General features: G+C 44.2%; 1 protein-coding gene across 7 annotated transcripts in view; it reads left to right on the plus strand.

Annotated features, from left to right (window-relative positions):
• Nucleotides 1-22,561, plus strand: part of UPF3A (UPF3A regulator of nonsense mediated mRNA decay) — a 726,694-nt gene that overhangs the window by 231,486 nt on the left and 472,647 nt on the right. For all 7 annotated transcript variants that reach the window (XM_078657881.1, XM_078657879.1, XM_078657878.1 and 4 more), the window contains one exon: nt 9,855-9,953. In XM_078657881.1, the coding sequence (XP_078514007.1) occupies nt 9,855-9,953 (99 nt within the window). The remainder of the gene's footprint in view (nt 1-9,854; nt 9,954-22,561) is intronic.

Genomic DNA, 22,561 nt, shown 5'->3' on the forward strand with positions numbered 1-22,561 from the left:
TGCTGAACGAATGGTTCTTAGGACCAGGGCTGCTTTTCTGCCTAAGGTGGTGACTCCTTTCCACCTTGGTCAATCCATTACCCTTCCTACCTTTTATCCTCCCCCTCACCCTTCCAAGGAGGAGGAGAGATTACACCGTCTTGACCCCAAGAGGGCGGTGTCTTTTTACTTGGACAGGACAAAAGACTGTCGAGTGGACGACCAGCTCTTCGTTGGCTTTGCTGGCTGCAAGAAAGGAAGAGCGGTCCATAAGAGGACTTTGTCGAGATGGATCGTCCTCTGCATTAAGATCTGCTACTCTTTGGCTGGTAAGGACCCACCAGAGGGTATTAGAGCACATTCGACTAGAGCAAAGTCTGCTACATCTGCTTTGTCTAGAGGTGTACCTGTTGAGGACATTTGCAGAGCCGCGACTTGGGCCTCCCTCCACACTTTCGCGAAGCACTACTGCTTGGATACCGAGGTGAGGAGGGACGGCCATTTCGCTCGCTCTGTCCTCCAAGATTTCTTGGTATAGCAGAGTGGACACCCTCCTCTGGGAGTGGGGACTGCTGTGGGACTCTATTCACAAGGTAAGGAATCCACACGGCAGATGTATCTATCAGAAGAACAAGTTACTTACCTTCGGTAACGCTTTTTCTGGTAGATACTATATCTGCCTGTGGATTCCTCACTGACCCACCCGCCTCCCCGTTGTCCACTCTTCTATGCCAGAGTTTCTATGATGTGTTATTTTATTGTCATGGAAATGTTTATTTCAAATGTTGTTATTGCATTTGCTTCACACTGTGTGTGTTACCTTGTTTCTATACTACGTATACTGTGTATATTTCTACTATCATCGGTCCGTCCGTGTGCCTCGATGGCACGGAAAAAAGGGCGGAACTGATGTCATCACGCCGGCGTGGGCCTGTTATAGGCGCCGGTGACGTCAGCGAGGTCGCGTGCGATGCCGTGCCTCTGTGACGTCCGGATCCACGTCGGCGCGAAGCTACAAAAAGAATTTCCGAATGTTGCTGACGCAAGGGGATATTCACAAGGTGAGGAATCCACAGGCAGATATAGTATCTACCAGAAAAAGCGTTACCGAAGGTAAGTAACTTGTTCACCGCCATCACATTACACATTGAGTGCTTTATAAATTGACTTTTCTCCACTTTCTTATAGTTTCTTTTTCCTGTTTCTTCTTGGGTCTTTTGGTTGCTTATTTTCATACACTTCTTCAAACGTCTTTTTGGGGACAATTATATATTTCCTCCATACCTCCGGAATCCTAGACATTTACACCACTCTTCATTCAATATTTCTCCTATTCATCTTCCTTCAGTTTTGATTTAAATAGATGAAAATTCAACTAAAGAATCAAATTGCCTGTCGGTCAGTTATCATCTTCATTAATCCTTCTTTATCTGGGAAGAGATATTTGATTTTCCTATCCTATTTTTGTTACTAAAATTGCATTTTTACAGTATGCGTACTAAATATCACAGTCAGAAAGTTGAGGCTACTAAATATTAAGGACAAAATATCGAAAAAAATATGGACAGGTTAGTAGTCAAGATTTTCTAAACCTAACCCCAAATATATGTAACTATGCAGTACATTTATCTTCAAGGTACGTAGATGTGGTTTTAGGAATAGAAATACTTCCCTATATGCACTTACTGTCTGATAATAGCCCCTCAATATGTTGCCCACAATATTGTTGTATTTCAAAATTCTTCATGTTGATATTCCGTAGTGCAGTCCTTTTTTATCACTAAAGCCAGTCTTGCTTTTGTAGGGGGAGGGATTGGCCGGTAGTCTCTCTATATATCACTCCTTGGCAGTTGGCAGCAAATTTCCCTTTCTATTCCTTCTCTGTGTCCTACTATTCCTTTCCTGTTTAAGTAATTGTGATAATGGCAGGCTGTTGTTTCTGTTAAGTATTCAATTTCGCTTCATCATCAGTTGGGTGACAAATATCTAATGTTCAAATGTGGGGGAACATGTACTCTCTTTTCAAGGGTGTTCACTGATCAAACATAGCAAGAAGGATCATGTTTAAGATTGCATGCATTGTGTGCATTGTCAAGTAGAAAACTATGCTGAAATATAGCCTAGCCAGGATTAGCCAATCAAAACTAACAAGAACCATGGGCCATATGTATCAACATTCCGTTTTGCGATTCCTAAATAGCGAATTTTAAGGAATCGCTATTTAGAAATTGCAAAATAGTATGTATGTAGAAATTGGCTTCTTTTTAGCGATTTCTTAAGATTCCTTAATTGCGATTAGCAAATTGCTAATCGCAATTAAGGAAAATTTCCCGTTCATTTCTATGGGCCAGGAGGCCCATAGGAATGAAGGGGAAATGTGCGATTCGCAATTTGCTAATCGCAAATAGTGAATATTTTCAAGGGTGCAGGAGTGTCCAAAGGACACCCTGTTGCACCCATGAAATCTGCATGGGTGCACATGTGGTGCACATACATGCCCTAAGGGCATGTATGTGCATCACAAGGCACTTTGAAAAATGAAAAAATATGCATTTTGAAAGGAATTCGCAACTTACCACCAACTAGAAGTTGGTGGTAATTTCCGATTCCTTAAGGCCAATTTGCTATTTTTTTTGGCTTCTTACATTGCATTTAAGGAATCACAAAATTTGCGATTCCTTAAATGCGATCGCAAGATAAGGAATCTCAAATTTTGCAATTCCTTATTTTTCAAGCAGATGTACTTGATACATACCATTTGTCCAAATTGCATTCGCAAACACCGAAATTCTGCGAATCTTGGCGTTTGCAAAGTCAATTTGGCTTGATACATATGGCCCCATGAGATCTGTTAAGACAAGGCAGGTTTCTTCTCCTTAATTAAAAGAAGCAAAATAAAGACGTTGCGTGTTCAGCTACATCAGAGATTTGTATGACTTGTCTGCAGCAGGATGCATATCATAGGTCAGTGCCTTGAAAAAAGATTGATCTGTTCAGAAAATGTCATAACAATTAGTCACAGAATTTGTTGATGGCCAATTGCCTCTTCACTACCTTCACTAAATGGCTGTTTCTTACAAAACTAATATTTGTTCATCTGCTGGAGCCACAGGATTGTGGGGGGTGGTGGTGGTGCTGGAGGGGGGCTTGTACTTTACCTAGAATCACATGATTGATTTATTTGTGAGTTCCTGGAGCTCACTGTTACCATGGGTATTCTTGTGCTACATTGTTGTTTTTCCCAGTGCCAAAGTTGGCATTGTAACCCAGTTCTCTAGTAAAGGTTCCCTCTGTTGGTCCTACCATGGCTGTCTTACTTTCACAGTGCTACTGGTTTCACATATTTACAGTGTGTGACACAGTAAGATGAAGAGATGTTACTAGAAGCACTCCATTGCCTATTAGCCATATGAACTGTAACTCATGTTCCCTAAACAAATATTTGTGTGTTGTCTAATGTGGCAACAAAGGTGACTCGCTCTATGCACCTTTGGTGCTAAGTATTCCAACACGTCCCCTCATCTTTGTAATGAATGGAGGGCTGCACAAGTGTGCCACAGTGGCATCTAACAGTCTGCTAAGCTCACCCTAAATTTTTTGTTTGGTGTGCTTTTTTTTAATGTACTTCTTGGTTGTTTCTTTCCATTAAACTAATTGACAGCTTTACCTGTATTACACCATGACTGCTGCTTCATCTAACAACCTTTTTAACCACACTAGTGCCCCAGCCTCTGCCTTAAGAGGGAAAGTTCTACTACTTTGCCTGTTTTGGGAACAAGGAGATGACGTGATTTGCCCAGATTCACATGACCATTACTTCAGGTGCCAATTGACTCTCGCCGGGTCGTCCTTTGTTGACTGCACATACAAAAGAGTTTGGCAGTAAAGACGTACCCAGTGGTTTGAGAGTGGACACTATCCCCTCAAATTAGAAAGACAGTGGACCCTGTATACACACATGCCATCGCCAGTCTGGCCATTCTGGTATCTTGGTGGCCAGTATATTTTTATTTATTATCACAACTTTGAGCACAGTGACTGATTTTCCAGGTCCTGTTGAATGCCCCTGAACAATCATGGGCAGAAACATGTTGACAATCTATAGGGGTTTATTTGATAAAAACCCTGAGTCCTCTCCTTTTTAATCCTATCCCAGCGGACCACTGAAGGAAATTGATTTGGCCCTCTGGAGATAGTTTTATCCAGCACTTCTTACGCACTCTGCCTATCACTGAGCCTATAACATCCCTTATCCTTAAAACACCTCAGCTCCTCCCCGCAAGGGAATTGTAGCCCACACCATGGCTTTGCAGTCCAGATGTAGGGAAGTGCCTCCTTCACTTCAAGGGAGATTCCTTTGGGTGTCTTGGATGTCCACAGGCCTGTAGAAGAACCTTTATGGAGCACAGGCACAGATGACACAGAAGACTGGCAGGACGACTAGACCAGGAGCAGCAGGCGTCTTCCCAGTTGGATACTCCATTCCCAAAGCGAAGTCCAAAGTACCCAGATGGTTCAAGATGAAGTAGTTTTGGATCTGAATCTTGCCCTTGACGATTCTAGGGACCCACCCACAGGTACGCCCTTAAGTACCCTCAGGAAAGGGTTGGGACAATTCAGGGGTCCCTCCCAGAGGAGGGGGTGGACAGTGGGGAGAAAACTCCCATGTCCTTTGTCCAGTTTCGTGCCAGAGCGGAAGCCAATGACTCAGTGAACTGGTTTCAACTGGAGTAAGCAAGAATGACCTTATATGTGCCCTTCAAAGCAGTCTAGTGGCGCTGGCAAGCGTCCCCACCATGTCCCAATACACTTTTAATTAATTAATTGAGGGTTTCTAACGCGCTAGAATCGACTCCCGAAGGAGTATCTCTGTGCTATAGACCGCTGGGGAACCCGTCCTGGTTTTCCTTGTGAGATGGTCCCTACTGGGTATCTCCAATGTGAAACCAGGCATCCCCGGCGTATGTGTGGGGCCGTTGTGGAGATGAGGCAAGCTAATGCCCAGAGTTGCCGAGTGTGATCCCTAGTTAGAGTAGGCACCGAGGCGAGAATTATCGAGTCCGCTGACCCTGGTCCAAGACCCTGCCACGTCGGGAATTGAACCCTGGTCCCAGGCCATCCTCTGCTCCCAGGTCTGCCACCTCTAACCAGTGAGCCACACCACTCCACACTAAGTCTGTCTGGGCGGTGGTCACACCTCCCTGTGACAGGAAACCTATTGTCCTGCCTTCCCCTGCTCGAGCTTGGCTCAGCAGCAGCAGGAGGGCAAAATTGTGTCTCTGGTCGGCAGCAGCCATATCTTGCTGTCCAGGTCTAGAAGACTGGTACCGGGAGCACTGAGGGCCTCCCGGAGGAGTTTTACAGTGCATGGAATCATACCGGGTATGATTACAACGTTTGATTCCAAAAATGACAGGGTTCGTTAAAGCCAGGTTAGAGTTAGCTATTGCGTAATGACTCATGGCCACTTTATATATCGTAATGGTTGATGCACTTACAACCCGGGAGAATGGACTCCATGGATTGTAGGAGTGTCCTGTTCATAGAGGGGCACCCTCGCACTTATAACCGAGCACCCTTCCTTCAGGATTGAAAGGCCTGGCTTAGGGGTGACTTATAGGTTTTAAATGCAGTGACCTCAGATATGAGGAAAGATATCTGTTGTAAGTTGTATTAGCCCCTGCTTGCACAGGCTGCAATGTCAGACCTTTAGTTACAATTTGAGTGGTCTCCTGTGGGTGGCATAGTATATTTCAGCCCATGGGGGACCTCTGGTTTACCTATTCCCTGGGTACCTTAGTACTAGGAACTTACAAGGGTACATCTGTAGTCAATCTGGGGTGTACCGAAGTACTCACCCTGTCCAATTTAGTAAAGAAGCACAGAGACTGAGGTCCTGATTAGCAGGACCCCATTCAGACTAGTCAGAAAAACATAGCAACGCCAGGCAAAAAGTGGGGGTAGCCATGCAGAAGGATCCTACCTTCCTATATGTACATAGACTCAACTGCAATTGTTTTTTAATAGAGTAATATCAGGTCTGTCCTAATTAAATTCATGTCCGTGTAGATGAACAGCATTTATTATTAAACCACCTTGATTGTTTCAATGTATTGTAAAGATTTTAATTCCAACAAAATATTTTCTACCTTTTAAAAGAACAACAGATTTAGCTCTGTGATTATGTAACAAAAAACGTCTGTCACTTAGCGAATAGGTGCGTTTTTTTTTACCAAAACCGTTTTGGCATTGGTGGAAACTGTGTTCTTTTAAACGGTCACTCTGCCTTTGGCACAATTGGTAGCTTAGTGTTTAACTTCTGGGGCTTTTCAACCTTGTGACAGCCTGAAATGTTATGGTGTTTCAGGAAATTGCCGGTCTCAGTGGCATTGTTGGACGCATAAAAGGTAACTTTATTAAGACATGTTGCAGTAATGTAAATTAATTCATCTTAAAAACATTAACAAATCAACCTCAATATTACTTCAAAGTTTCTGACTGTACTCCTCCCTTAATCTTCCCTAAAGTGTAAACCTTATCCCAAACAACTCCCAGGGCCCCAAAACATCTTTCTTTGTTTTTCATTCTTAGCCCTTCCCTTACTTTCCCCCATCTCGCTCTCCCAAACGTCCCCTAGTCAGCTCCCCATGTCCTGATGCAAAGCCCCAGACTTTGACTTCAGCTCCCCTGTGCTCCAACTCGACCTAACCCCCAAGGGGAGGATATGCCAGTACCTGACTCTCGACATCAAAATTACCACCTACATAACTATACACAAATTGCTGTCAAATTGTGGCATAACTCTTGACATGCCCCGTGATACTGATAAAAGTGTTTGCTCTAACGTTCACTTCCTGCCCATGTGGTGAGGGAGTCAGCAAGAGGCTGAACATATTTCCCTCCTATTCCTAAATATCCTGTCACTTAGTTCCTTCTCTTTTTTCCCCCTGATCGATCACTACACCGTATCACCTCAGTTCATAAGGCTTGTGCTACTAGCATTTCGGGCTGTACTGTTCCCATGAGGCACAGGGTCAGACTGATTTGCATATAGCCATGTTTGAAATGGGGTGGCTGAGTGGGCTAAAGAATGGTGATGGATTAAACCCAGATCAGTTGACTGGGGGTGAGTGTTTGATTTGCTCAAACGCTCCGTCCATCTTCCCCTTTTGTATCGCTTTGTTCGCCCTAAGTGTGGCAGGGTATGCTCAGACGAGAGTCCCTTGCTCACTTGGCCACTGGATTCAAGATAGCCTGGCTGATGAGGATTATGAATCCGAAACCGGTCCCAGGATCCTTGTTTCCGGTCCATGGGAGACATGACTTGGCAGTTCGGGCTGTACTGTTCCCATGAGGCACAGGGTCAGACTGATTTGCATATAGCCATGTTTGAAATGGGGTGGCTGAGTGGGCTAAAGAATGGTGATGGATTAAACCCAGATCAGTTGACTGGGGGTGAGTGTTTGATTTGCTCAAACGCTCCGTCCATCATCCCCTTTTGTATCACTAGCATAAAGCAAGCCAGGGGTCAGACTGGCTTCACTCTTGCTTCCCTCAGGTACTCTCATTCTCTTTTTCCTGTCAAGCTGATTTCGTAACCTAGCAGTCCCATTCAGCTCTATGCTGGACCTCTTGATCTCTTTGCTTTGACAGGGCGAACAGCCTATTAAGGGGCTATGAATCATCAATCACAAAAATGTCAACTCCATATTCAGAACTAGGAATGAATTTGCAGATAAGTTGTGTAAATTCATCGGAACATGATAATATGTCCCTCAACCTTAGGGTCAAACAGTTTCCTTACTACTACATTGCTTAGTAGTAAAAAGAAACCTTAGGGCTTGTGATCTTGATAATAGGGTCCAGGAATCCTAGACCAGTTCTGCATTATTGCCTGTATCGATGAATTTTATTGGATGTCTAAGAGAATCTTTAAACAAAGGCTTCCGATGGACTCCATTCCACCTGCTTATCAAGAGACATTAACTCTGCTCTGTATAAAGCCTGCAGAATAAGCTTACTTATTATTGCCTTTCTTATGGACTCTACTGAGTAGCCCCCGAAGTGAGAGCCAAACCTTGTCAAGGCATTTACTGTTGAATGGAGAGAAATTCCAAACTTTTCTAAATGGACACCCCATTTTAGATTTCTGGCAAATGTAAGGTAAAGGTATTTCAATTCACTTACTTGTACCATTTAGGTACTAAGTAGGTTTCTTAGGTCATTTGGAAAATTAAGAGTTTTTGCTTTCTTCACATTAACAGTAAGGTTGATTCACAAAAGTTATGAAAATGCAAAGCATTGAGTTTTCTCTGCCATCCTACCGGAGTGTAGTCTATCATGACTAGATCATAAGCACACATAAGGCAAAGCACATGGGAATCCCTATGTTTGGAGGAAAATATTTTGCCAGCACAGTTGGAAGAGCAGAATTAAAATGACTAAAAAGAAATGGGGCAAGGACGGACTCCTGCCTTAGACCATTTTCATCTGGGATTTTTTCTAAAAATGCACCTGAACCACTTAATCAGCCTACAGCCAGTTATTAGAATGCAAATGTTGAAGCATAAGCAACAGGACCTGGGGGATACTGTACCTTCTTAATTTCTCCAAAAGAGTGGTCCAATCATCCAGCTTGATAGCAGACCGGAATTCTCCACAGCAACAACAAAGCTTATCTACAGTAGTTGTTGACCTCCTTGCTGCTCCACAAAACACTTGTGATACATTGGCTAGAACAGTAACACAATGGATGACTGTTTCATTTCACAGTAATCACTTCCTTTCAGTGAATGACCTCCTGCACAGACTCTCTTGCTAAAAGCCATCACCACTCCTAAGGCCAGCCCTAAAGGTAGCTGGTACCCAGAACAACTGTGATTCTCCACGTGCCATTGCAAACAACTAGAAAGCTGGTGGAGATACACCTACAACTAAAACGACAGAAGCACCTATAAATCCCCAGTCCGTCTCTGTCACCAGCAAGTTAGATCCTCCATACGTTCAGCTTTTACTGAACGCATTGAGAACAGATCCAACAATGGCAAACAATTTTTCACCCTGGTGAAAGACTTCATCTCCCCACCCCCGGCTCCAGGCCAATCACCCCATCACAGGATATTAGCATCCAGTTTTCCCTCTACTTCAACACAGGTTATGACTACCATGTGCTCCATTTACTCAAAAGCGCAATCAGAACCTTGCTCACACATCATCTTCACCAAGAGACCTCAACCCCATTGCCACCAAACTCATCCCTCACCACAGCAACCTTCACAGACATCTGGAAGCATGCCCCTACCTTCTGAAAAAACCCTCAACAGTTCCGAAGACACTGGAAAACTACAGGCAGATCTCCCAACTCCCTTACCGAGTCAAAGTACTGGAAAAACGTAAAAACAAATGGGTGTTAGATCAACTCAACGACAACCACCTCTTAAACCACTCTCAATCTGGCTGCAACATATTAAAGTTGTTTGGGATACTCACTATTGTGCTGATTCTGATGGAAATGGAGAAGAAACATTAACTCTTCTTGATGGGCCTCCATATGCTTAGTTTCTCAGTCATGTCAGGGATCCCCAATGTTAGTTTTCCTGATTCGAAAAGGTAAAAGAGAAAACGGAGAATGCAACTGCTATTGATGTGCTGATGTCACAGAAATTTACAACTGTGTTAGAAGAAAATGGCTCACATTGCCTCCCTTACTTATGCAGTTATTCAGCATTATGTTACTCCATGCAGGGAAACTGTTGTTGCATGCTAATACTTTTTTCATATTATTTTGTCATTATTACATAGTGATGTAAAATGAGCAACTAACACGAGCAACTAACAATATTATACAATTTCTGTGGATATTAATCTCTTATTAGGTGTTGAATATCCTGCTGTGGTAGAATATGCCCCTTTCCAAAAAATTTCGAAAAAGAAGTTGAAAAAAAAAGATGCTAAGGCCGGAAGCATAGAAGAAGGTAAGCATGCTCAAGGCCCTTTTCAAAGTATGATAACTGTATAAACTATTATGTTGGGTCGTTTTCATTCAACAGGGGCTGAGTACACTTTATGGCTGCCTGGTTATGCATCTTTGGTAGACATCTAATGCAGGTTATTGCGACTCTGGTTTAGGTATGTTGTAGTAGTGTTGCAATGCCATTAACAAACCTCTTTTGGGTTTGATAGATAGAGTAGTATAGTACACTGCAGGTGTATGTATTTGGCGATTGTATTTATTTGGGGAATGGAGGAGATCAGGGAGTCCAAATAGGACTCCTAGGTTCCTTACTTTTTAAGCATTGCATTACACTGAAACACTGCTAGATTGAAACGCTCTTCGAAGGGTGCTGGACCATGGTGTTCTCCTCCATGAAGCAACATCTCAGTTTGGGCTCAGTTCATGTATAAGACGTTCTCTATAAGGGGATCTACACTAATATTCATATATTCATATTCAAATTTAACATCCTCTTGTAGGCCACATTGGCCAAGTTTCAGTTATTCTTCTTGACAAAAGCAGACAATTTCATTATAGAAAATGTACTAAAGAAAAAAAGTGACAAGAAAAGCTTTTTCACAAATATTTCTTAAAACATATGTGAAAGAATAAGAGGGCACTGTAGCTAGATAGGCTGCTGTTGAAAGGGGCAGGAAAACTGACACTACTCCTTCAAGGAGATACACTCATCAGTAAAGCAAGCCCTGTCAGTGACAAATGCTCTGCGTCTTTTTGCCCCAGCACATGATAACAGGTTCCAGGAGAACTGAGCTTGGCCTTTTTTTTGGCTTTCTTTTGTAGTAAAATCTGTCCGACCCTTATCTCTTCACACTTCATCTGTAGGGGTCAGGCTTATTTATTTTCTGTTTTGTAAAAGAAATGTCATCTTGCTTTTTAAAATTACCTTCCAGTGGTAAGCAGAATGCTCAGACTGATCCACATGATCTGTCCCCCTAGTTCTCAACCTTTAGTGAAGTATCCCCACTGTCAATGATATCAAGTCAGGGATAGGGAGATGATTTGCCTCCATGGCCTTCAAGAGTGAGGTGAAAACAGCCAATGTCAAGGAGATCTGAGGAATATGGATAAGGGGTTCCTTCCACGTCACTTCTCATCTATAAGGACTCCTCTAGAGGAAGGTTCAGAGAAAAGTCTACGTATGGAATGCATTGTCACTCCTGGTTTACGTTGAAGATCAGGACAGTTGGCACCTATTCATATTGAAATAGTATTAATGTTGATGCACTCAAGGCATTCAATGTCTAAGTCCGAAAGGCACTCAACACTAAAAACTCTAAGATTATGAACGTTAAAAGAAGTCTTGACATCGAAACATTCATTACTACCCACAACATCAAGACCTGTGCTCCGGGGACCTGTGGTGGTCCACAAATCTTATTTAGGTGGTCTGCGACTGCTTTGCATAGAAAACTAAACACTATTAACATGTTAATAAAGTGTATGTAATTAAAGAAGCAAAATGTAACTTTAAAACTTGTGTAAATCTAAAGGAATTTGAAATTGGAGGTGTTAGATCTAGCACCATTCGTGTGGGTCTCCCTTCCATTTTATGTCTTTACCTCCTGTATTTTGCTGTGTGTTAGGCTCTACTTTTGCTGGTCTAGATGCTTTGGGCACTTTGCCACTGCTGTTCAGAGCCAAAGTGCAAGTGCTCCCTTTGTAAATTGTGTTATGGATTAGTGATTCCATGACTGGCTTATTTGATTTACTTGTCAGACCCTAGTACAGTGCACTATGTGTGCCCAGGGCCTGTAAATCAAATGCTGCTGGTGGGATTGCAGCACTGATTGTGCCACCCACAGAAGCAGCTTATAAAATGTAACTGTGGCCTGCCATTGCAGATCCTGTGTGCAGTCTGGGACTGCCATGCCGACTTGGCAAGTGCACACACTTGCCAGTCCGTAAACCTTCGCTTTTCTACATATTAGTCACCCCTAAGGTAGGCCTAGAGTACCCCTGTGGGCAGGATGCATTGTATGTGAAAGGTAGGACATGCCCTGATGTGTGTGGCATTGCCTGATAGTGAAATACCGCCAATTTTGTTTTTCACTATTGCAAGGCTATCTGTTCCCATGGGACAGAATGGGGAGTTTGTTTATAACATCTTATAAACACAACTAACCCTAGGAAAAAGATAGAAAAGTAAAGTTTAGTATTTCTGAATGTTAAAGTGCATCTTTTAGTGACGGTGATTTCCTGCCAGGAAGCTGCCCCAGTGGAGACAGAACTGGTTTTGGCTGGGTACAGACACTCTCTACCTTCAGAGAACAAAGGATGTTGTGGTATAAATATTGGAGTCCAGACCCCAGAACTTTCGATCACTTCTGGGAAATCAAGAGGAAACTTTGCCAAGGAGAAGAGCTGGATAAGCTGAGGAGGAATACTGCCCATGTGCTGTTTGCTGTCGGGGTTGGCCTGCAGTGGCTGCTTGCTGCCAAGGAAAGGAGAAAAATGACTTTGCTGTTTGCTTTGTCACCTGCTTGAAGATAAGATCTCCAAGGCTTGAAACTGAGCTTGCCTCCTGTTCTGAAGTCTCAGGGACACAAAGACATCATCCCTTCTGTCTCTCTCCATCTGGAACTGCTGTTTCAGTTGCCACAGAAGGAAATCGCAACACCGATGCTGGGGAGCGACGCCGTAACCTGCACGGAAGCCCTGAGCACCATTAGTTCCTACTAATTTCATGGAACTGCAAACTGAGCTCATGAGATTTTTCAGACGGATACGTCTCCAGGCTTTCTTTCAGCTACACCCCACACCAGAAGTGTTTGCTAACACACCTTTTCGCCCTCCCTCTACTTTTCTTCCATCAGCCAGTATGATCCCTGTGGAAGTAGTTACTTTCGAAAAGGTTATCTTGAAAGAACTGCATAACCTTCAGATCAAGAAAAAATGTATCCCTTACAACATTTCAATAAAAGAAAAAAATGCGATTGTCCAACTTAAAAACAATGAGAGTCTAATAATCAAAAGTGCCGATAAGGGTGGTGGAATTGTGCTCCAAGAAAAAACTGCATACATCTTAGAAATTCAACGACAACTAGAAAATAAAGAACATTACAAGAGATTGCCTCACAATCCCACCAAAGAAATACAGGCCTTAATTCAAAAGGTTACCAAGGATGGCCTCAATGCTGGCTTCTTAACCAAAAAGGAATTTAATTTCCTAAATGTAAAGACCCCTAGAACGCCAGTGATTTATACACTTCCCAAAGTGCATAAAGACGCAGACAACCCCCCTGGACGTCCGATCGTCTCTGCATGTGGTTCTATTCTTGAACCTCTAGGCTCTTATGTGAATTATTTTATCAAGGAGTTTGTTCCTACAACTCAATGTTTCATAAAAGATTCTATGCACATGATCAATATGATCGAGCACCATCCCTTTGACCCGACAATAAAGACTCTAGTGACTATGGACCTAGAGTCCCTTTATACCAATATCCCTCAGACAGCAGCATTATTGGTGATTCAAAAGGTTCTAGACTTACGTCCCCGCCCTCACTCTGTGCCCAGCATGTTCATTCTCCAGTTGCTAGAGATTTGTCTCACGAGAAACTTTTTTGTGTTCGATAACATCTTCTACGAACAAATCAAGGGCACCTCAATGGGCGCTATTTTGCCCCAAATCTGGCAGTTCTTTTCATGGACCAACTAGAGACCAATGTGATTCTTAATCCCTCCAATCCATTCTTTACAGGGATACAGTTTTGGCATAGGTATATCGACAACATTTTTATCATCTGGAGACAGGACGTCGATTGCCTACGCCAATTCCTTCATTGGCTAAATAATAACTGTATGGGACTGAAATTTACCATCACTACCAGTAATGAGTCAGTCTCCTTTCTGGATCTCACAATTTTTCATAATGAGGGGTCCCTGCTTACACGACTTTACCGTAAACCCACCGAAAAGAACACCCTCCTAGCCTATAATAGCAACCACCCAAGAGCCTTGCGTGACTCTCTCCCCTATTCCCAATTTTTGCGGATTAGGCGCAACTGCTCCTGCAAGGAAGATTACTTCAAAGAGGCAGCCACTCTATCGGCTAAACTAAAAGAACGGGGGTATCCTAAGAAAATAATTAAAAACGCCTCCAAACGGGCTTGGTATTGTCCACGCGAGATCTTGCTCACCCCCAGACCCAAGACTGATTCAAAACGTATTGCATGTGTCTCTACCTTTTCCCCTGTTTCCCACCAGTTAAGGAAAACCATACTCAAACATTGGCCCATCATTAACTCTGGTAATCTTACCATGGATAAGCCAGTGTTTGCCTTTAAGAAAAACAAAAATTTAAGAGATCACCTCTTTAGGGCAGCTTTACCTAGCGTACCACCTGCCTCCACTCTTGACACTGTATGGGGTCTGTCCCCCATTGTTGGCCACTCAAAATGCGGCGGATGTACTAACTGTAACTTTACGATGGAAGGTAAAAGTTTTACTTTTAACAATGTCACTGTACAGAGCTTTTCCTTTTCAAATTGTAACACGTCTAATGTAATATATTTGATCCAATGCCCTTGTTTAAAAGTTTACATAGGGCAAACCACCCAGAAAGTCAAGATCCGAATTGGACAGCATCGAAGCCGCATGCGCTGTAGTACCCCGAATGCCCCGCTGGTCGAACATTTTACAGCACTCAAACACTCTGAAAATGACATCAGGTGGACTGTACTAAAAGTCTTGAAACTTCCACCCAGAGGAGGCAATATGGGACAATTGTTGAATAAAGAAGAACTGAAGTCCATCATCCAATTCAACTCCATACAAGATGGTCTAAACAGAGCGGAGGATTGGACCAGTCTAGTGTAACTTGTTCAGATTAATGGTTTCAGAACCTTTTATGAGATCTCCATTTTCTGATGTGAGATTCACTTCAGAACAGTATTGAGCCAAGCTACCTGTGGATACTATCATTGTGATGAAAATTTAACTCGCATTTGAGTAGCCATATTTGCTATCATTTTTTAGTGCTTTGATTTACCAATGATTGTTTGTTGTAGCTGAGTATAAGATAGTGTGCACTTAACCTTTCACGTCATCCCCTCACCCTCGATTCACCACTCCAATATGGCGGCCGAATTCCAGTCGCGCTAAGGACCACCATCAGTCCTCTTTTCATTTCAACGCTCCAGGCGATATATGCCCCGATCTCTCGTAGCTCGATACACCAGCTATCACGCTTTCCAGACGGGACCCATCCGCCGCCCGACAGCGTTTACATTGCGGTAAGCCCCCTTCCTTTCTCGCGATTCTGATGCCCCGTGGAATATTAGATTCACTTATTTCCCCCCCCCCACCCTTTCCTTCTTGTAGGAACGCACGGAACAGGCTCGCTCCATCTGGCGCGACCAACTATCACGAAGACGAAGCATTAATTGCATCCTTACTCAGGTAATTCCTGCAAGTAAGCGCAACCATCACGCGCCACCCACTACTTACATGCTATCCTAATATATTCCTTTTTTCAATTAGAGGTCTCACCGTGATCTCCGGATAGGACCCACCCGTTAATTTTCGGGTACACTGGGAGGCTGCCCCACGCATCCTGCTTGGCGCCTCAGGTAAATTTATCTCCAATTTATCTCCACTCGACCCAGGGTGTCCACTCATCACGGCCATACGCCCACATTAGAACCCGCCTAAAACTTTTTTATCTATTCTAGATTTCCTGAAGCCTCCCCCCGCTTGAACCCTCCACGTTGTGACCGCACTTCAACCGAGTGCCCTGGTCAGTATACTAGTCGCTTCTGTGCTCGGCCATATTCTTTGACGCGCTGTAGTTCGGTCACAGGCACTGTTCACGCGCCACTCGTTAATGCTTGCCTTCCGGCTCACTACGCTGCCTCTTATTAGAACAAGCACGATTCACTAGAACGAGCACGTTCTTAATTGTTCACTTATCACTTGCATGCTTCTCCGTTTTCCGCCTCCAAAAATGAGCACCCTAATCAGTGCCTCTTTGCAATATGCAGGATCACATTGTATATAGCCCTTGCACCTTCTAGACCTTACTGAATCTGCACTAGAGAGAACTGAAAATGACATGTTGTAAATATGTATATATTGGTTGAGGTAATTTGTCCTTTTTCCCCCTCTTACCTCCCCCTGTTTAATTTCTACAGGCTGGTATAACCACAAACAGGCAGAATTACATATTTTAGTCCTGAAGATGATACCGATTTAATTTTGGAGATAGGGATCGAAACGTTACGTCGACTGTTTATACAGAACTGCTTCTCCTTATTTTTGTAACATGTGTGGCAGCTACTGTTGGTTAGAGCTTACATAATATTTGAATGCATTGTAAGCCACCTTTTTCTCCAAACTGTTTGCCTGTTATTCTTCCCTTGTACTGTTTTTTCCCCCTGGTCTCGGTACAGGCTTGTGCCCAGTCACCTGTGGCTTGCTCCACTTCTTAAATCCTGTATGCAATTATAAAAATCTTTTGAAATAAACTGCTCCTTGTCCGGCTGGACACTGGAGGTAAAGACACAGTTCTTATTCAAAGCCTGTGCTTATTATTCTGCATGATATTTAAAATAAGCCTTGGACCTTTGTTAGCTTTATAAAGCATCGACCCCGAAGCCACTGCCTGCACCGAAGCCGAGGACACCGCTCGTGACGTCCACGATGCACCGTCCTGACACGCCTCGCATCCCCGACTTCAACGATGCGGTGCTTCGTCAACGTGAAGCCGATCCTCGACGTGGGTGACTCCCAAATCCACTGACATCGCACCGTCGTGAGGAACCAACGCCTCGCCGCCATTCGTGACGTCACCTCCCCGACACAGTAAGGAACCAACGTCTCACCTCCCCTGCGCTGCAGTAAAGAACAGAGGCATTACCCACCCTGGGGTCGTAAGGAACCAACGTCGCAGGCGGCAAACGGAGCATCACCTCCCCAGCGCCGTGCACGGTCTGTGCTTTCATCAATTCCAAGTTACTGTTGTTTGTGGGTCTCCTTGACTCTAGGCCCGACGCAGCGCACCTCGCGGGTGGCGCCAGTCTTTGGGATTTTCATCTGTCAAGACGTCGTAATGACTCCAGATGGAGTTATTGGTTGCTAGATGCTTATTTGAGGGAATAACCCATTTTTAAGGATATTATTGATACTGTATTATGGATTTTTGTCCTTTGGTCTTGTTTTGGTTTAGATAAAGATTACTTATTTTGGTGTGGTGTCCATTTGTAGTTTTTTCACAGTGTTACTGTATGTGTTCATAAATGCTTTACACACTCACTCTGAGATTGCTCATGCCAAGCTACCAAGAGGGTGAGCAGGGGGTATTTTAGAAGTGTATCCCCCTTACCCTGACTAGAAGCAAGGGTCCCTATTGGGACAACGGTACCTACCTCTGCCAACTAGAGACCCCCATTTCTAACAGAAGACTAAAAAGTTAAATCAATATCCTCGGATTGATTTGTGCAAGTAGATCAAACATAACTTAGTTTAGACGATTAGTGGCCTCAATTGAATGTAAAAACCCTTCAACCTTCTAATTGCAAAATATATGTTTTTGAAACTTGTTTGTGAATTAAATTAAATATTTATTCTTTTGTGTATTTGTTTGATGAATGCTTGTTTCTATATTTCATTATGTATTATTTAGTGCTTCAAATCATCAAAAATTCTTAGGTTGTGGTCCCTGGCTTCCAGTAATGAATCAGAGAGGGTCCACGGTTTCCAATATTGGTTCATTGGGGTCCCTGGGGTCCAGTAAGCATTACGTGCGGGTCCATAGAAGGCAAAGGTTAAAAATCACTGATCAAGTGCACTAAGTCTTTTTGTGGAATGGAACTGGAATATCGGAAGTGCTGCAAGCCTTATGGTCACTAGTATTTTCTGCAGATGGTCCAACACCCTCAGGGACCACAACATCCCCGGCACGGTAACAAAAGTCATATCAGCATAAGATACCTTCAACCAGTAGATGTGGCCAGCAAACATTGGCAGCCCCAAATGAACCCCCAGCAGGAGGTAAACAGGAGGTAAACAGTGATTTCCCCCTTCCCCCTCTTCCATACATCACTCCCTTTGGGGGGAGCATCATGAAAAACCTGCAAGAGTGGCAACATATACCGAAAGGCAGATAGGTGCTGAGTGCAACATGGCTGTTCTCTGAGGTTCACGTCATCACCTCTTGCCATTCTTCCAAATAATTCTTCCCATTTCCAATAAGAGAAGCTTCAACAAGAGATCTGCATCCTTTTGCAAAAACAGACCATGGATCTGGCCTCTTTTTCCAAAAATGAAAATGAATTTATTTCAGTTATTTTCTGTTTTGAGAAAAGGTGCTGAACAAGAATTTAGACCTATTCTTGATGTCCAATGAGACAAGAAATTAATTAAAAGCTAAAAATCAGCGAGGTTTGTTGTACACCAAATTTGCCCTCAGCTCGGGCAAGGTCAACTGATCTGTGCAAAACCTGTTCAAGATGCATATTTCCATATTGCAATGATACAGAAACATCAGCATTTTCTGAGGTCTGTTATCTGAAGTCATAATTATCAATACAAGGTCCTTCCATTTTTCAAGTGCATTTTGTTAGTAGGAGGCTTATCTAAAGAGACAAAGGACTCTCACCTTCCCATACTTAGACATTTGGCTGACAAAGATATTAGCTCTCTAAGACGTCATGTCGTATTTTCATAGCACGCTAGACATTCTTATATGCAGGGTCTACAAGTCAAGTTCACAAAGCTCCTTTTCATTCCAGTTATGTCCATTCACCATATGGAAGCCGTACTGGACTAACAGGTGGCATATATATATACTTCACTGGAGAGACCTTTATCTATCTGCCTGCACCACTGAAATCTTCTGAAGGAATCGCAGGTAGTGACTAACCAGATATCCTTGACCCTGGAGCCCATGCCGCCCACTAATCTTCATAGTACCTCACACTCGTCTCCATATGAGGCCTCTTCAGGATTGCCTGGATATCGATGGTGCCATTACTACGACAGTTAGTAGTGCAAAATATCTGGAACACCAGTAGTAGTACAGTCTCCACATGGTGATGTGAGAGGAAGAACCTTCTCAAAGGAGGGCCATTTTATCAGTATATTCTAATACAAACTGCAAAAGATGCTTTTTCCTAACACTTTGGGGCGCTCATATGAATCACCTCTGAGTACAAGGCACCTGATTCTACATACAGAGTCTGCACCCAGCCTATTGAATTTGAGAGCAGTCCACCTGACTTTCAAATCTTTTCTTCCAGCAATAAAGACCAATTACTTGTTTGTTCAGATTGACAACACAACATCACTGACTTCCCGGCACAAGCAGGGAGGGGTGAGATCCAGACTGCTCTCTCTCGAAGCGGAAACAATGTGGACATTGCTCACAGCTAGAGACTTGCAAATTACAGCAGTACATCTTCTAGGTGCTCAAAATGAGGAAGCTGACTCATTCATCACGATTAACCAGGAAAATCACTAGAGGTCATAAGTAGTCAACTGGTACACAAAATCGTTGACATCTGGTGGTATGCGCAAAAAAATCTGTTCGCAATTGCAAAAAAGAGGATATGCTCAGACTTTGCAGCCAGGTAAAACAAACCAGCAACGAAGGGGAATGTCTTTTTTATGTGCATTTCCGCCAATACCCCTTATCCCATCAGTAACCCTCAGAAGTATGCTAATAGTGTAAGAAAAAACTTGAAAGAAATGGGTGGAAACACCAGGCCTTAAGTATAGCCTCACACTAGGCTGGGTGTCAGCCAAACTCACGGGTGGTCAAGATCACAATTTCACGGGGTTCTAGCCCTAGGGGAGCAGCTGCTGGCCAAAATATCACACTATCTCCCACACAAGGGACAGCAGGCTGGTCTGGGCTCAGTTCCCCAGCAAGGCTCAACCGCCGCTACGAGACCTCACAGAGGCGTTGAAATTCAAAATACTGACTCGAGTCCCGTTATTGAAATGGGAAGGGGAGCCGAGAGTATAGCCAATCAGACGAACAGCGGTGTTTTAACCAAGGCCGCTGCCGTCTAAAGACCCTCAGGTGTTCACCTCAGACTAGAAGGCTCCTGCAATTGCGCGCGTCCGCTGAAATTCCTGAGGAGTAATTTCAAGGAACGCAACGCTCAAACTCTCCTCCCACACCCTCTAACGTGGGGAGGAATGTGGAGCATGTAATGTTCTAATTATGACACACAGACGCCGTGTAGTTAGGGTTTATAATTCTTTATTGCGGAGCGCCGGGACTGCCTAGCTGGCCTCAGCGGTCGGCGCCAATGATACAACATGGCCGCCTTCCGCTTCCTGTCCCCCTAGCTTCCTGTTCCGCTATCCGGAACACTAGACCGCTACCACATATCTCCCCCCTTTATGCAATAGCCAACAATATGTAACAAAGTCCTTACTTCCAGTTCATGTCATAATCCTTGAACTTTTCTGGTACCTTTACACTCCTTCCCGCTCTTGTTCTCACCACTTCATTTCCTTCTTCTTCCTGTTCCGTTCCTTTCGACCACCTTCCTGCTTCTCCTCTTTCTCGGACCATTTCCTCTTCACTGCTTTCTTCTTTGCACTCACTCCTCGTACTTCCTCCGGCTGCCCCTTCTCCTTTTCTGTCCTCCACTTACCGCTGTCCTTCTTCTACATTCCCTACACTCCTTCTGCTACGTTCACTTTCGCCTTCGTCATCTACATACTCTGCTCCTTTATCCATCTCGTCTCCCCACTTCAGGATTTTACTGCATTTAGCCATTCTGTCCCATGACCATACTTTCCCATCGCTGAGCAGGGCCGAACGGGCATAGGGTTCCATCACTTTCAGCGGTGGCGAGAATTTGCTTTCTCCTTTTTTCTTTAGGATAGCTAACTTTACTCGAACCCAATCTCCCTTCTCCAGTTCTACTTCCTGGGCATTCCGTCTTCTGTTGTAGTGCGTGGTATATACTTCTTGTGCTTTTTCCAGATTTCTTTTGACCACAGCCGGTGACCACTTACTCTGTATCACTAATTTCCTCCATGCCATGTTGTCTTTGGTGAAGGCTTCTCTTCCTCTCAAAACCTTGAAAGGGCTGTATCCCGTGCTCCCCGGGGTAATCCGATAGGCCCAGATCATCTTCTCCAATTCCTTTTCCCAGTCCAGTCCATCATTGATGGCGCTTGGATGGTGCCCATGATCACACGATTGAAACGTTCCACTTGTCCGTTTCCAGCAGGGTGGTAGATGGGCGTGTGCTTCACTTCTATACCATTCCTGTTGGTGAAGGCAGACCATTTTGCTGACGTGAATTGGGGCCCGTTGTCACACGTGATTATTTTTGGTATACCCTCTCTGACAAAAGTGGTGCGTGAAAAGTGCACCACCGCTTCCGTGTCCACGTTCTCCATGATTTCCACTTCGGGCCATTTTGAATATTTGTCGATGAGAACGACGGCATACTTCTGAGTCCCAGCTTTGTCTAGGATGGGGCCCATAATGTCCACTGATATCATTTCCCAGGGTCCGTCTGGTACCGGGAATTTCCCTAAGAGTGGTCTCAACATGCTTTGTGATTTGTCTGCCTTGGCACATGATTCGCATTGTCGCACGTAACGTTCTATCTGCGCGTCGATGGCCGGCCACCAGTATGCTTGTCTGGCCAATGCTTTCGTCTTTGTAATGCCCTGGTGTCCTTCATGTAGTAGAGACATCAAGTGATCTAGTATGCCCTGTGGTGGGATCACCTTGTCGCATCTGAGCAAGAAAATGGGATTCTCCGCCTTACTTCCCAAAACCTCCTCAGTTCTTCCTTAAGGTGTCTCTTTTCCGGCCATCCATGAATCACGTAGCCTTTGATGGCTTCCAAATCCACGTCTTCTCTGTATGCTTCTTCCCACTCTAAGGCACTGATCACCTCCTCCGTGTCCTGGATTGTGGCAACCACGTATCCATCCCATTCCTGTTTCTCACTGCTCTCTGCCGCATCCATGGCTGCTGCTCTACTCAGAAAGTCCGCCACTTTGTTCTGCGTACCTGGTATGTGTTCCACTTCATACACAAAATCCAACAACCTCAGAGTCATCTTGGCGATTCTTGGTGTTGCGTGATCATGACCACTGGACGTCAGTACTCGGACCAATGGTTTGTGGTCCGTTCTCACCAGGAATTTGGCTCCCCACAAGTACTGCCTGAATTTTTCCATCGCCCATACCACTGCCAGCATCTCCTTCTCAATCACGCTGAACTTCTCTTCATTGGAGGCGAGCGATCTCGAGGCAAAGCAGATCGTCGATGTGTCCCCGTTATCCGATCTCTGCATCAGGACAGCTCCCAAGCCGCGATCACTGGCGTCCGTGGTGAGGATGGACTCCGCCGACGGGTCAAATCCTTTCAGGGGGATGGTGTCACTCATCTCCTGCTTCAGCGCATCAAATTCTGCCTGTTCGTCTTGGTCCCACAGGAATTTGTTCTTTTCCTTGAGCAGTTGGCGCAAGAAATGAGTCTTCGTTGCGAAATGGGGAATAAATTTACTGTAGTACTCGGCCATTCCCAGGAATGACCGAACATCTTCCTTCTTGCCAGGCGTGGGGGCATCCCGGATTGCTGTCACGTTG

The sequence above is a fragment of the Lissotriton helveticus genome, chromosome 8 (assembly GCF_964261635.1).
Source record: "Lissotriton helveticus chromosome 8, aLisHel1.1, whole genome shotgun sequence".
Classification (NCBI taxonomy): Eukaryota; Metazoa; Chordata; class Amphibia; order Caudata; family Salamandridae; genus Lissotriton; species Lissotriton helveticus.